A 16,172-nucleotide genomic window follows, 5' to 3' on the forward strand; every position below is an offset into this window, starting at 1 on the left:
TCATGTGACGCGGTTCGCGATATGTACGACAATCGTGACTTGTTCTAGAAAATAATTCTATAAACATTAAAAGCGGTTAGAAAGTAAAAAATGCACGTAAGTTTAAAATGTGTAATTAGTCAAATAATTAGGCCAATGTTAATAGTTGAGTGACCGTGCTAGAACCATGGAACCCAGAAATGCCTAACACCTTCTCCCGGGTTAATAGAATTTCTTACCCAGATTTCTGTGTTCGCAAACCATAAATAAGAGTCAACTTTCCTCAATTCGGGATTTTAAACCGGTGTTTGGAACACCATAAATTATCCCAAGTGGCAACTCTGAATTTCTAAATAAAAATAATCTCGTTTCGATTGTCACTTAAATTGGAAAAACTCTCTTATACCCCTTCCGGAGGGTAGAAAAGGTGTAGAAAAGGAGGTGTGACACATACTGCTTTATAAGTGCTGCTAATTCTGGCAAAGGGTCAGCACTTGGTATAGCTTGTATACTGTGACAGTAAATGTTTTCATCCTCATTAGCTATTAAAGACATCATAAAGAATTGGTCAACTGCTCCCTTTTTTTTTATCAAAATCTTAGCTTTAGCAGACTTGAGTTGATCATTTGCACCCCCGAGTACATGCTTCTTTCCTTGATACATAAATCCAATAGTTTTCTTTTTGAAATCAAATAATATCCTCCCCAAGGTATTCAACCATTTCACACCTAGCACAATATCTATATTTTCCAATGGTAAGTGTAAGAAGTCAGATGAAAATGTTGTACCTTGTAATAACCACTGCAAGTCCTTACAAACCGAAGTAGTTTGTACTCTTCTGCCATCAGCTACGCTGACAGATTGTTTTTGAATAGAACAAGCTCTGCAGCCTAGCCTTGCAACTACTTCCTCAGTAATAAAATTGTGAGTACTCCAGTATCTATCAACACTTGCAATAGCCTCTTTTTATGGTATCCTGTAACTCTAATAGTCTAATAACATTCTACACCTGTAAATGCTTGTACTGATATGGCCATGAACTCATTTGAATCTGCCAATAATTCTTGTGTCAGATCTTCCTATTCCTCTACTTCCACCCTTTCATCTTCTGCCACCTCTACTAAGTACAATTGTTGGTTACCCCTGCAATTATGGCCTGGTACATACTTATCATCACAAAAAAACATAATCCTTTCGATCTCTTCTCATCCATTTCAGCTGCACTCAACCTCCTACCAGGTATCCTAGTGTTCTTATTAAGAGTAGGTTCAAATGGCTTCTTGTTAATAAAGGTTGGTAATGGGTTCTTTGGTTATACTGGAGTTTACTATGATTAGGGGTAGGTAGTAGGCCAGTGTTGGTTCTCATATTAGGCTTGAGACCCCAGGATTGGGCTTGAGCCTCGAACACTTCCTCCTGCAATCTTGCAATTCTATAGGCTTGTAGCAGTGTTTTAGGTGACTGAATTCTCACAGCTTTGTTCAATCCGGCTTAAGGCCACCTATGAAGCAACTAATTGCATTTTCATTAGATAAATTAACCCCAATCAACAATCTATCAAATTCTGCTTGGTAGTACTTAACACTGCCAGTCTGCTGCAAATTCTTTAAGGCCTCCATATGATCTTCAAACCCTTCCCCAAACTTTTCATTTAAGGCTAGAACATATTCAGTCCAGGTAGGTTCTAGCACTGAATCCCTAGATTTCATATATGACCTATGCCAAACAATAACTTTTCCATCAAAATGAATAGAAACCACTTTAACCCTCTAATCAAAAGCTACTTCATCCATAGAAAAGAATTGGCCGACTTTGTACAACCAAGTCTCAAATCGTGACCAGAAAATCGAGAAAATTCTAGCTTAGAGTATCGAGTAAAAAATTACCATTAGAAGTTGCACCTTGATGAACTTATCTGTTTCTTCCTCCTTGCTGAATCTCCATTGAACCAGCACGACCAGTAGCAGATTCTGCCCTAATTGTTTTTTTTCCTTCTCTTTTTTGATTCATCGCTCCCATGATTTCTTTCAATTCTATTGATTCCTTGTCAGTTTGTACATTATGCTCATTTATAATCATCATTCCATCCATCAACTTTTGCAGTTGATCGTGAATAGCTGTCAGTTTGTCCTCCAATTCTCCAACAGATTTCTCTGAATTTTTGTTGCGAGTCATGATTGAATATGCCAAGGACCTTTAGCTCTGATACCAAATGATACAATGTAACAGAATTCAGAGGGAAATAGTCAATCTAGGAGCTTAAAGCTCGAAGAAGGTGATGGCTATGACAGGCAGATGCGAGAAAATAGCTCAAGGAAGAAGAATTTAGAAAGAGTAGAATTGTATTATCTTCAAAAGTGATCCTCAATTACAAGTGATTCTACTATATATGCTTGATTAACAACTTGTAACTAACTCTAACTAATTCTACCTAACTGTAACTGTCTTAACTAACTTTTGCCACATCAGCTGCCAGCTTAGCTTTTCTGTTACTGCTTACTGCTCTATCTCTTCCTCTTAGCTGCTCGATTCTCTTAACTTGTATCAAATTCATAGCTCTCCTCTTCTAGTTGGAAACCTTGCTCCTTAATTGATTCAAGAAGTTGACAAGATTTTGAGAACTCATCTATATCCTTGGTGTATCTGGCCTTGTGTACGCATTCACTTATTTGAGCATTGACTTCGTCTACATAATTGGATTGTATTAGAGTATTATACCCTAATCCCAATTTACGAAACATTAAATCAGTACTCAATACAGTACCAGTAGACTTTTTATTTTCTTGCGTTATTCCAAGTGGTGAACATATAGTTGTTGTATACAATTTTGGCGAATAAACAACTGAATTGAACTTCAAGGAAAGAGCAGTCAATTTAGTGGATGAACGGAATAAAGAGACTAGGGTTTTAAATTTGTGCGCAGCCATTCTTCTTGATATTGGAGTGGTAAAGTTTTGTGATAAGAGTGGCGATTTTCAACTAGAATTGTGCTTGGGAAACAAGTTAATTGTGAGAATAACCCTAATCTCTATCCGCATACTATTGTGCCTATGTGAGAGGTGAATGAAGGGTATTATCACTTTTACCCCGCGCTAAAAATTATTTATATTTGGTAATCGAAAAAGTATATAAAATATATATAATTTTTGTATATAACATGCACAATATATGTATATACAAAAAAAAAATATTTTTTGGCTATTATTTTGAGAGCGGCTATACATTGCCATTTTTTTAATTTAGTCTGAAAAGAAAAAAAAAAGTGGGGTAGAAGTTAAGTTTCTATTGAATTGAGTAAGATCCTTTTGAATAGAAGATGACCATGAAAAAGAAATTTTTAGAGGAAGATTAAAAAAATGCGAATTTCCCTATTGATGAACAAAAATAACTAAGTGGGCATTTGGATATAAAAATTGTAAAATTTAGGAAAAAAGTAAAAAAAAAATCATGTGAATGGTATTTAAAATTAGAGTTGCGTTTGGACGTGAATATAATTTTGAGATGTTTTTGAATTTTTGTGAGTGATCTGAAGTGAAAATTTTGAAAAATAACTTTTTTGAGTTTTTCAAATTTTTGAAAAAATTTGAAATTCATCTTCAAGTGAAAATCGAAAATTTCATGGCCAAACACTGGTTTAAAAAAGAGTGAAAAAAATTTCGAAAAAAATCTTTTTTTAATAATAGTGCACAATGTGTGTATGGTGTATGTCTAAAATGATTAATGCCAAAATAAAGTAAGCGGAGTGTGTGTACCATTGTATATTGAGAAACAAAAAATGACGTGTGTAGTGTGCCATGAGAGTTGGTTAATTGATCCTTTGCATTCCTTTTCATTTTAAATAAAACTAGCTAAGTAGAATACTACTACTAATTATCTAAAGTACAAAAATAATAAATGATAACATTACTGTATTAAACAAATATACTCAATATTTACTAAAACCCTACTACAACTTAAAATCACACTAAACTAAGTGAAGATATTTTTTGAAACTTTTCTTTTTATCTTTTGTAAAAAATAAAATGTCAAGACTATTTTTGTATTATTTTCAAAACCAAAGCTAACTAAACAAAATACCAATAAGCTAAAATAAAGGAAAATATTTTTGTAATTTTTAAGATAAAATAAAGCAAAAAGTAAAAAATAATTAAAATAGCAATGATAGGCCTAAAATAAACATCTAAGCTCTAAATAATATAAAATTTCATTAAAGGTAAAAAATTAAATATCTACAATATTAATAATAATTTATTCAAAACTCAATAAGTTATTTCTTTTATTATTTAAAGTCCCTGAACTCAAAATTTTAGCTTCGCCGGGAGTAGGTCAAGTACCTACTACCTAACATTGAGACCTTTTCAAGGATTCAAAGGCCAATTATTTAAGGTGGTAGTTGGAAGCTAAGGAGAGATTCTTGGAATAATTCAGTTTGTGAGGTCCATGACTCAACTGGTCCAAAAATCTTATCAACCACAAGATCACATATCAATTTTAATGAAGAAACGTTTCTCGTTTTAAGCCAAGATTTTCTTTGCTATTCTCATTATTTGTCATTAATAATTCAACATTGCCTTTAATGATTAGACATTTGAGGATTCTTTGTAGGCCTGGCAAAATTTTCATGCCAAAAACATGTGAATTAGTTGATTTAGTTCAACTACAGAAAAATTCTAACTTCAATCTATCTTTGACAATGAATAGAGATTTAAGAAAAATTTCTATCACTATACTTATAAAATGCAATTAGCAAAAAATTCGTATGAAGAAATGTCCAAGAAAATCGTATGTGATTCTCAGGATGGAGGACGAGCTGATAAGGGCGGGTCAAGTAGGGCTAGTAGGCATCTAGCATGACAAGCTTTTGAAAAAGGGGTGCCGATTAATGATAAGACATTTGAGGATTCTTTGTAGGCCTGTCAAAATTTTCATGCAAAACCTTTTGAATTAGTTTAAATACAGAAAGATCCTAACTTCAATCGGACTTTGACAATGAATAGAGATTTAAGAAAAATTCATAACATTATTTATATTTATAAAATGTAATTAGTGAAAGATTTGTATGATGAAATGTCCAAGAAAATCGTATTTGATGTCGAGGATGGAGGGCAAGCTGATGAAGGTGGGTCAAGTAGGGCTGGTAGGCTTCTAGCACGACAAGCTTTTGAAGAAGAGGTGCACATGCAGAGTTACAACCAAGATTTAAAGTTGATATGTTCGGAATTCTAGTTCTTTAAAATTATTGAGTTCTAAATAAGCAATTTGTACATATTCAATGAATTTCTTAAAATAAATACATAGTTTGAACTAAAGTTACTGGGCCGGTCGGACCCGTAACATGTATACTGGCTCCGCCCTTTGTTCACATGCCACCTTAGGCAAAACCCTACGTCGAAATAAAAGAGAAAATAAAACATGAAATACGTTCACATGATATACCCGCTTTTGAGACTCGATTTGGCAGAACCCGAAGGACAAATCCGTATAGGCCTAGACCAAAAACGAACAATATGTGTCGTGACATCATATTTCTGTATTTCGAGTAAAATGTACGGAGCTAAAATAGACCTTATAATAAGTAGCATTTGTGTTTGAATTAAAAAAAAATGTATGACTCAAAATAAGAATCAACCCCATTTTTAGTTCAAAAGTGGAGTGTGGATGACATTGGTTTTAGAGGGATGGAGAAGCTACAAATCATTGTCCTCTTTTTTCTGGCATGAAAAAGATAGGAGACAAAAAGGACAAAATAGAAAGAAAAGAAAAAGTGCACATGAGTCATAATGCCAAAAGTGAACTATTTCCTTGGAGTTGATAATTTTATCCTAAGCCTTAAAACTTACTCTTCCATAAAACAACAACAACAACAACAACAACAATAAGGGAAGGGGAGGTTGTTTACCGTTAGAGCAATCCCTCTTGTCTACTCTTCCATAAAAACAAATCGTTAAATATAACTTGACCATAATAAGGGCATATATGGCCCCATTTTGATCACAATAAGGGCACATTTGATCCATTTAATAAGAGAGAATCAATGCAAACCATTTCGCATCGAGTTCAGGTTATATACAACATCAGCAACAAATTTTTACACTGTCATACCACCTTTATTTATTATATCGAGTAACTTATTTTATCTTTAATATATAAATAAAAAAATTGCTAAATATAACTAGACCATAATAAGGGCATATATGGCCATTTTGATCACCATAAGAGCACATTTGATCCATTTATAAGAGAGAGCAAATCCACACCATTTCACATACGCGTTTAAGTTATATACAACATCAGGATAAGAAATTTTACACTATCAGACCACATTAATGTTGGACTTTAAGCCATTGAGCTTTAAAAGAGAAGAAGTGTGAATTGGAAATGGAGGAAAATAAAATGGAGGGAAAATGAAAATTTGGAGAAGTCAACTTTTATCTTGCACTTTGTCCCTCATTGGTTAGGGACAATCACATTTATGTGCTTATATATAGATTCACTTCTTAAAGCTCTTAAAAGGAGTTGAAGAGAATGAACCATCGCGCCGTCGTCGCTCGCTCGGCTCGGCTTCGGCGCGGCCGCGTATTTTCTGAAAAGGCACCTTTCCAGACACCTCTTCTAATATTTGCCTATAAATTCTGAGGCAAGGCTGCATCTTCCAGACACGAAAAACACTCTAGAACTTCTTTCTTTCTGAATATACTGCATCCTAATTCGCAGTCTCTCTCTCAAATTCGTAAGTGTGATTTTGCTCCGTTCTTTGAGTTCGTTGGTATCCTATTATCCTGGGAGGATTTAATCCATTACCTTGGCAACGTGAGGGGGTTAAAATTCCTTAAGGACGCACAAGAAAATTGTGGACTCGGAATATTTCTGATTCTTTACTATTTTATATATTTCTTTATTCTTCTAACAGTTTTCTGATTTTTGTTTCAACTCAGTATCGTTCACAATTAATTTATTATATCAGATAACATATTTTATCTTAAATATATAAATTTCACACTTTTAAGAAGACTTGCCCATCGAAATTTTTTACACTATCAGACCACATTTATTTATTATATCGGGTAAATTATTTTATCTTAAATATATCAATTTCACACTTTTTAAGAAGACTTGTCCATCGATATTATTTGAGTTACTTGGGTAGTTAATATTTTTTCTTATACTACAATATATATGACTTAAAAATTTCAAATAATTATGACAAATTTGAAGCTTTTCCATTAATAGGAAAAATAAAACAACAAATAAACTAATGTCCGTATCTAGGAGCAAGTACGAGCATTCGAGTTTCATCAAAATACAACCGACACACCCCCAACTTTTGTTGTCACTCGAAAATATCTTTACCCCTTTTTTACAACTTATTTACCAAAATACTACTCACCCACCAAATTCTACACCTACTCGTCCTCAAAATCTACCCCCAAAAATTCTACTCATATATAAATAATCCTAAACCCAATTTCAGATCTCCTCCTCCTACAGATCCTCTTTCTCTCTATTTACAGAAAAAGTAGTCATCTTCTTTTTTTTTATAGAGAGAAAAAGAGGAATCAAGAATCCAGAAAATGGCTTTATCAAATACCTTATCATTGTCATCATCAAAATCCCTTGTTCAATCTCACCTTCTCCACAACCCCTCATTACCCCAACCCCGTATTCCTCTTTTTCACAACCCCCAACATGGGCGGCGCCACCCCATCTCCGCCGTACATGCGGCGGAGCCCGCCAAAACAGCAACTGCTTCACAGCCGTTGAAAAAAACCCAATGGAGTCTTGATTCTTGGAAAAGTAAAAAGGCTTTGCAATTACCTGAATACCCAGATGAAAAAGAACTTGAATCAGTGCTTAAAACTCTTGAATCTAACCCTCCACTTGTGTTTGCTGGTGAAGCTAGGAATTTAGAAGAGAAACTTGGTGAAGCTGCTTTAGGAAAAGCTTTTTTATTACAAGGTGGTGATTGTGCTGAGAGTTTTAAGGAATTTAATGCTAATAATATTCGTGATACTTTTAGGATTCTTCTTCAGATGAGTGTTGTTCTTATGTTTGGTGGTCAAGTTCCTGTTATTAAGGTAATTATCAAGATTTAATTTTTATGCCTGTTAATTTCAATTTATTAGCTGAAATATGTGTTTTTCTGTTGCTTAAGATAACCAAGATTGAATTTTTATGACTTGTATTATAATTCTGTATTATGATTACCTAAAATGTGTGTTTATGTTGCTTAAGATAACCAAGATTCAATTTTTATGACTCTTATATTCTAATTCTGTCTTTTGATTAGCTAAAATGTGTGTTTTTCTGTTGCTTAAGATAACCAAGATTAAATTTTTATGACTTGTATTCTAATTCTGTGTTATGATTAGCTATAATGTGTGTTTCTGTTGCTCAAGGTAACCAAGATTGAATTTTTATGACTCTTGTATTCTAATTCTGTGTTATGATTAGCTAAAGTGTTTGTTTATGTTGCTTAAGGTAACCAATATTCAATTTTTATGTCTCTTATATTCAAATTCCATGTTTTGATTGGCCAAACTGTGTGTTCTTCTGTTTCTTAGTTCTCACTTTTATGGATCTGTGTGGATATGGTGCTATTGCGTTTGCACTTGTTTTCTTTTTAAAATATGTCATAGTAATTTCATTTTTGGATGTTCCAAAATGTTTGACGCTGTTCTATTGCTATGCAATTTTTACAACTTTCAAGAGTTTAATTCATTAAGCTATTCAAATTTTAAACTTTGAGACGAGGTTCTTTGTCGGGCTATTTTAGCCGCTATGTCAGTATTTCCTTCCCTATATTTTAATGTGATGTATAAGCTAAGTGAAAATCTTAAACTCTGTATTGAGCATTTTATATGAAATAGAGCCGAGGGAGTAGGTGTGTATACATATATACAAATATGTTTATATGTATGTCTGTGTGTGTACATAGGTATTGTGGGTGCGTTATGTTTGTAAATATTCGTTATGTGTGGCGTGTGTTTGTTATGTGTGTGTTTGTTATGTGTATGTGTATACAGATACACATAATGTGTATATGTAGAATATATTTGCTTTAGTCAAGTGTCTGAGTTAATAATTGTAGAATATCTGGTTACTTGAATTGGTATGATGACGATCATTACAATGAGCTTCTTGGTTGAAAAACATCATGATACTAAGCTTAAGTTGTTACATGGTTAATTATAGGTTGGAAGAATGGCGGGTCAGTTTGCAAAACCAAGATCAGATCCATTTGAGGAGATTGATGGAGTGAAGCTGCCAAGTTACAAGGGTGATAATATTAATGGTGATACATTTGATGAGAAGTCAAGAATTCCAGACCCTCATAGGCTTATTAGGGCTTACATGCAATCTGCTGCGACTCTTAACCTTCTTAGGGCTTTTGCTACTGGAGGTTATGCTGCAATGCAGAGGGTCACCGAATGGAATCTTGATTTTGTGGAGAACAGTGAGCAAGGAGATAGGTATGAAAACTGTAACAGATTCTCTTCTTCAGCAGTTAATCTTGTTTTATGTGGCTATCAAATGTCTTTCTAAGATCTGCAACTCTATATCATTTTAATGACTTCTCAATTGGACATGGGCCTGAAGTGAGGGGCGGAACCCATATACGGTTTTGACCGAACACAATAGCTTTTGCTCAAACAATGTCTTTGTGTTAAGAAATTTATTAAGTTATGTACAAATATTAAATTTAGAACCCAGTTATTAGCAATTGAAGTCGTCGTTCTTAAATCCAGAACCTATAAATTTGAAATCACGGCTCCGCCATTGGCCTGAAGTGCCAAGTTTTTGTCATTACGACTTCAAGTGTCATTTCGGTTGCATATTCCGCAGTGTAGGTCGGGATATTGAGATGATATTAAGTCTAATATGTTTGGAATGTTTTGCAGGTATCAAGAACTAGCTCACAGGGTTGATGAAGCCTTGGGATTCATGGCTGCTGCTGGACTCACAGTTGACCACCCTATCATGGCGACAACTGATTTCTGGACATCCCATGAGTGCTTGCTTCTTCCTTATGAACAAGCACTTACAAGGGAGGATTCAACTTCTGGTCTTTTCTATGATTGTTCCGCTCACATGATTTGGGTTGGTGAACGAACCAGGCAACTTGACGGTGCTCATGTTGAGTTCTTGAGAGGAGTAGCAAACCCACTTGGCATAAAGGTATGCATAGCTTAAAGCAGTTTCAGACATCCAGTGCAATATGCTAATAGAAGTATTACTAATTTACTCTGTTCGTTGTTTGATTTATCTAACATTGAAATAAAATGTAGTGGAGGAAGCAGAAATTTAGAACTAATGCATCTCCACTACTTACCATTCTCGGAAAAAAAGTCCATCTCCGTTGAAGTTCCATTTAGTTTACTCACCTCCTCTTATTTATCACCATTTGACATCTGATGTTTACCTATAGTGCCATTTGATATTTACCTACAGCGCATTTGATGTTTACCTCTGCCGTAATATTAATCAAAATGTTATTTTATATGTAATATTGAGATCTTACTACTACTCTTAGCCTATTCTATTACGTCAGTTGCCTGAAGACGGAAGTTCTATTGCAGGTGAGCCAAAAGATGGATCCAAATGAGCTAGTTAAACTCATTGACATCCTGAACCCAACCAATAAGCCCGGAAGAATTACTGTAATTGTGAGAATGGGTGCTGAGAATATGAGAGTGAAGCTTTGCCACTTGATCAGGGCTGTTCGAGGAGCTGGACAGATTGTTACCTGGGTTTGTGACCCAATGCACGGAAACACTATAAAGGCACCATGCGGACTCAAAACCCGTGCTTTCGATTCAATCCTGGTAAGTTTCATCTCTGAGTTTTCTCATTCTGATTCTTGGGTAAGGTTTAAATCCTGTATCTGAATGTCATATTCTGCTGAACTGGCAGGCTGAGGTTCGAGCTTTCTTCGATGTGCATGAGCAAGAAGGGAGCCACCCTGGTGGTATCCATCTAGAAATGACAGGGCAAAATGTGACTGAATGCATTGGCGGATCACGAACAGTAACCTACGACGATTTGGGCTCTCGCTACCACACACATTGTGACCCAAGATTGAATGCTTCCCAATCTCTTGAACTTTCCTTCATCGTAGCTGAACGACTAAGAAAACGAAGAATGGCCACTCAACGCCTGTAGGCTTTCTCTAATTTACCCGTATTTTTAGTCTGCATCCTTGTTCTCTTGGTATCCAATAAACTCAGTTACCAGCCATCCGCTCAAAACTTATATGTGGTCTCGGGGCGTTTGAGCTGCTATTTGGAACCAAAGTTTCTAAGTTAAAACATGGGCAGAGCAACTTTCCAAATGAGGTAAATAGGTTTCCTGCAGAAATCAATGGGGGAAGTGAACAGCAAGTAAAATTAGTCGAGTTGTCCGGTAGCCATTCTGTTTATTAAAATTTTAAAATTTAGTTTGGACTGTAAGTTTAGGGTATAAGTGGGTTCAGTTCTCTCCTTTTCTTGATGTATGGATTTTATTTTGAGATACTGGTTTTGCAGTGGAGTCAAGTGTTTGCCTACCTTCTTGCCATTTTTGCTTATTTTACAGCTATTAGATTGTATTTTCATAATTTGTTTCCTATAATGGCATTTTACTGGATAGAAGTGCATAATCTGCAGAGAGCAAAGTCCTAAATTACTAATAAGAGCTATTAACTTAAGGTCTTCGCATTGAAGTGTGGGTTAGTGGTCAATGAAGTCCGTGGCTATGGAATGAAGACTACGGTTCGAATTCTATGGAATGAAGACTACGGGTGATTTTTTTCTCAAGTATTCAATGCAATAGTCGAGTTTTAAAAGAAAACCTAGTGTCCAATGTAATGGTTAGCATGCGAGAGAGAGCTATGAATTTCTCTTAATTGACTTTTCTTAAAACTTTTTAAGGAATTTCTCTTAATTGACTTTTCTTTCTAAGCTTCAATGTGAAAGTGAAAAGAAAGGGAAGAGAAATGAATAAGTTGGACCAACCAGCTGTACCCTTTTCTCTTATAACTAGAAAAGAGAGGTGCATGATCTCGTGAATTACTTCTGAATAAATTTTAAAATTATATATAAGAACTATAGCATTTCGCGATTCATTGGTAAATGACAATTTTTGCTAAAACTTAGGACTTTGTGAATAGGTAAAGAAAGAATAAAGAATGGAAACTGTTACCTCTTGATTATGAAGGATATGCCTTAGGATTAGCAGTTCATGTTCCTTAATTTTTAGGCCAATCGTGTAATCTTTAGGGTGGCCTGCTCAATTCATATTTCCAGATGCTAGTCCACGCTGCAATTAAATATGCAACATAAAAATATTAGTATATGAACATAAACTATCAGGGTATTAAAAATACTCTTAAAATCTAACAAAATCATTCTGGTGTACAAGTACAATAGACACTGTTTAAGTTCAAATGTAGGGAGGGAAGACTACATAAAAAAACGTAGAAATGATACTAGGTAGGCACTCTAAAGGGCATCTATTTCGGGATTAGCCAGTATATCCTGAATATCAATTTTTCAGGACAAAAATATCCTGAATTGTCCTGAAATTAAGATTTTTAGTTTAAAAGTTTAGGCCAAAATAGGCACTGACTAGTCTATAAATAACATCCCCGAGAATGACTATTTATGCACTTGCCCCTACATAAACACAACTCGGAGAAATGTATCTCTTTAGCTACTCTAAAAAATAATAGTTGATAAAATGTACATATATGTATTATATATAAAAAGATACATATTTTATATACTTTTTAGCTAGCGAATGCAAATAGTTTGAGGCGGCCGGCTAGTTTTGTTATTTTGCCCTAATCTTGTGCTAGATGCCTAGATAGCTACTACAATTTCTCAACCAAAATCTAGAGTAAAAATAACACGGTATAGCCAGTTTTCGGACGGGTCAAAAATAGCAAGTGTTTACCAAGTCAATGAAAAATAACCACTATTTTGCTGCAACAGAGATCGGTCTAGCATAATATACTGGAGTTTGGTGCACCTGTGTATGAACTCCAACATATTATGCTGGATTGATATACTTTGCTGGCTTCAGTATAATATACTGGAGACTGGAGCACCGGTACTCCAAACTCCAGTATATTATGCTGGACAGATATACTTGCTGGAACTCCAGTATATTGAGCTGGAGTTCTACTGTACTTATGCTGGAACTCCATCATATTATGCTAGAGTTCCAGTATACTTATCCTGGAACTCAAGTATACTTATGCTGTAACTCCAGCATAATATACTGACGTATTTTCCGGATTTTGAACAGTGTTTCGCTCAGATTTATCTTTACATAAGAAGTGGCTAAATTTCGATTACTTTTAAAATTGAGCTATTTTTGAATGACCAGTTGTAAATCTGACTATTTTTGAATTTCTCCCAAATCTAGATGGTATAAAAGCTGTATTGGGCAAGCACTTTCTGGCAATTAGCAACATTAAAGAATTGATCACGACAACGTTAATAAACGTATATAAATAGTATGCGTTACATACTTTATTTATGTCCTATATTATATCACATACGTATGGATTAAATTATCTTATTCCCTAATTACACGGGATGTAGCAGTTTTTAAAGGGATTTGAAAAGGTGGATACCGTGTAATTAAAAAGTTAAACAAATAGTGTGAAACTTAAAAACAAAATGGTCACGTGTGAAAAGTTTAAGAAGTAATAGCAGGAGATATAATTAACTCTTTAAAAGTTATATGCAACGTAAATTTCCCTCTTTTATTATTGTCTGTTTGTTATTTTATAATTTGCTAATTGCCAAATCAAGCTAATAAAATCTTTTTCTTTATATATTTTATAATTTGGGTTTTTTTTAGTCATTATAGTTTGGTTTGATCAAGTCTAAAGTGTAGAGTAACATTCGAAATGCAATACTTTTTTGTAAACTAGCTTTAGGGTACGCACTTTGTGTGTGTCTGTATTAATGAGAATAAAGTTTAAAAAATTAGATAAATATTAATAAATAATATAATTGAGTTATAAAATAAAAACTAAAAAAATGTAAGTTCTTAAAAATAATTAATGTTTATCATGTTTAGCTGGATCTACAAAGAACTATTATAGGCATTCATAAAAGGACTCTAACTTTAATTTGTAGTATTTGAATATGTTGCCTATCTCTCAACTAAATTTTGGCCTTTATCCAAAATTATCTTTTTATACTATCTTTTTTTCTTACTATTAAATTTTTCCTTCACCTATCAAAGTTCCAAAAAGTGTTTTTTTTTCCTTTCAAAATATGCAGATTCACTTTTGTATTTTTGGTTAAGTATATTGCAACAAATTTTCAAATGTTAGCATTAATAATAGTAATATTTTAAAAAGGTTTAAACATAATATATATTTACAAAGGAAAAAACATATAATTTGAGAACCTAAATATTTTTTAATATCAAAGGAGCATCGACATATAACTATTGACTTAAGTAACATTTAGTTTTGTGGACTTTGCTTTTTTTGGTTTTCTTATTTTTTGCAAAATTATTATCTACATAATACAAATAATGAAAAAAATTTATATGAGGTATTAGAAATTTTTATATTTCAAATAAGAAAGAATTTAATGCACAAATTTTAATTGATTTAAAATACTAAATACATATTAGGGAAAACTCTTCCGTTCTACTCAAGAATGCATAAATAATATAAACAATCAATTTGCAACTAAACCATGCAAATAGCTAATAAAAAAGTCATATTTTATTTAAATAAAAATATAAAGAAGCAAATAAGGAAGACTTAAAGTCCTAAAATTTGCCGCAGAACAAACGTGAGTTATGCAAGTAGCCAATCGTGAAGTTCAAATAAACAATTGTGAAGTGCATAATCAATTTGCAAAAGAATTTCATAAATAAAATTGCAGAAGCTGCTTTAAAGTCCTAACATTATGAAAATTCAATATATAAGGAATTATAATTATCTTGCATCGTTAAAAAGGAAAAGAATTATGCATAAAGTCCTAAATATCATATTTTCTACTTAGCTCAAATAAGGAAAATAATTAAATGAGCATTCCTACATATTAGGAAAATAATTAAATAATTATTCCTAAATATTAGGTAATACTTTAATTACGATTTTGTCTAATGTGAAATCTATTTTTAAAGGATAAAAAGGCGAACGATATTTCGCTAAGGGCCTTCGTGCTTTTAATATAACTAGTATTAGGGTACGCGCTTTGCGCGTGTACCTATATCAATAAATATATAATTTTTAAAAATTATATATATATTATTCAATAATGTGTTTTAGTTATTGAAAAAATATCAAAGAAAGAAAATGTAAGTTTCTAAATATAATGAATGTTAATCTCACTAAGCTAGCTCATTAAACAAAGAAATGCTACGCCACATAAGTCTTTATATATCTTATTATGATTTATGAGATAATATATATCTTATAAAAATTATTGTTATCTTTATTACCAAATACTGTAAACAAATAACAAAAAAATACTTTAAAATAATTATTCAAAGATAATAAAATAAATTGAAGAATTTGAATCTTTGGGTCTTTTAGAAATTTGTGAGCGTAGAGATAGAACTATAGCTCCGAGAAACCCATAGATAAATAACAATATAAAGTATGAAATAGCTAATATTGAATTATAAAAAATGATGTAATACGATATGAAAAATATAGGGAGCTACATTTATTAAAATAAATATAAAAATAAAGAAAAATGATAAGGGTAATTTTTGTAATTTTGTTTTTGTCTTGGGTTATATCCTTATTGCTTCAACTTAACATTTTAGCAATTTAACTTTTAATACTATATTATAATAAATTTTTCTCTATTTTCTTATTTCTTTCACGGTAATTGCTCTTATTGCGTAAAATAATTTGTGTACCTTAAGAGTTTTATCAACTTGACAAATAAGTTTACTTACATAATAATTTTAAAACAAAATTGAATTGACTTTTCCGTTGCTTTATTAATTCAAAGACTTGATTATTTGTTGAGATTTTATGCTTTTTTGATAGTATAGAAGATACAAATTATTTTCAAACTATTCTCCTACTCGAGCATAATATTATTCTCTTTATCGATTTTATGTAATATTGAAAACTACATTTAATAATTAGAACAAATATTTAATTAGGTAATGTTAGAATTATAGGTTCCCTAATAAGAGGAATCAATGTAAACATATTTCTATGGAAA

General features: G+C 32.8%; 1 protein-coding gene across 1 annotated transcript; it reads left to right on the plus strand.

Moving 5' to 3' along the window:
- The first annotated feature begins 7,421 nt into the window (after positions 1–7,421).
- LOC107797958 (phospho-2-dehydro-3-deoxyheptonate aldolase 2, chloroplastic) lies at positions 7,422–11,521 on the plus strand. Its single transcript, XM_016620880.2, has 5 exons — positions 7,422–8,054; positions 9,172–9,449; positions 9,879–10,155; positions 10,557–10,802; positions 10,891–11,521. Exons 1-5 carry the CDS (start codon positions 7,551–7,553, stop codon positions 11,137–11,139), a joined length of 1,554 nt encoding a protein of 517 aa, XP_016476366.2. The 5' UTR covers positions 7,422–7,550; the 3' UTR covers positions 11,140–11,521.
- The last annotated feature ends 4,651 nt before the right edge of the window (positions 11,522–16,172 follow it).

This window comes from Nicotiana tabacum, chromosome 11 (genome assembly GCF_000715075.1).
Source record: "Nicotiana tabacum cultivar K326 chromosome 11, ASM71507v2, whole genome shotgun sequence".
NCBI classification, from domain to species: domain Eukaryota; kingdom Viridiplantae; phylum Streptophyta; class Magnoliopsida; order Solanales; family Solanaceae; genus Nicotiana; species Nicotiana tabacum.

Coding starts and splice junctions, on each gene's coding strand:
- LOC107797958 (XM_016620880.2), top strand. CDS start 7,551: ATGGCTTTATCAAATACCTTATCATTGTCATCATCAAAATCCCTTGTT. Junction 9,450..9,878: donor AACAGTGAGCAAGGAGATAG/GTATGAAAACTG, acceptor AATGTTTTGCAG/GTATCAAGAACTAGCTCACA. Junction 10,156..10,556: donor CAAACCCACTTGGCATAAAG/GTATGCATAGCT, acceptor GTTCTATTGCAG/GTGAGCCAAAAGATGGATCC.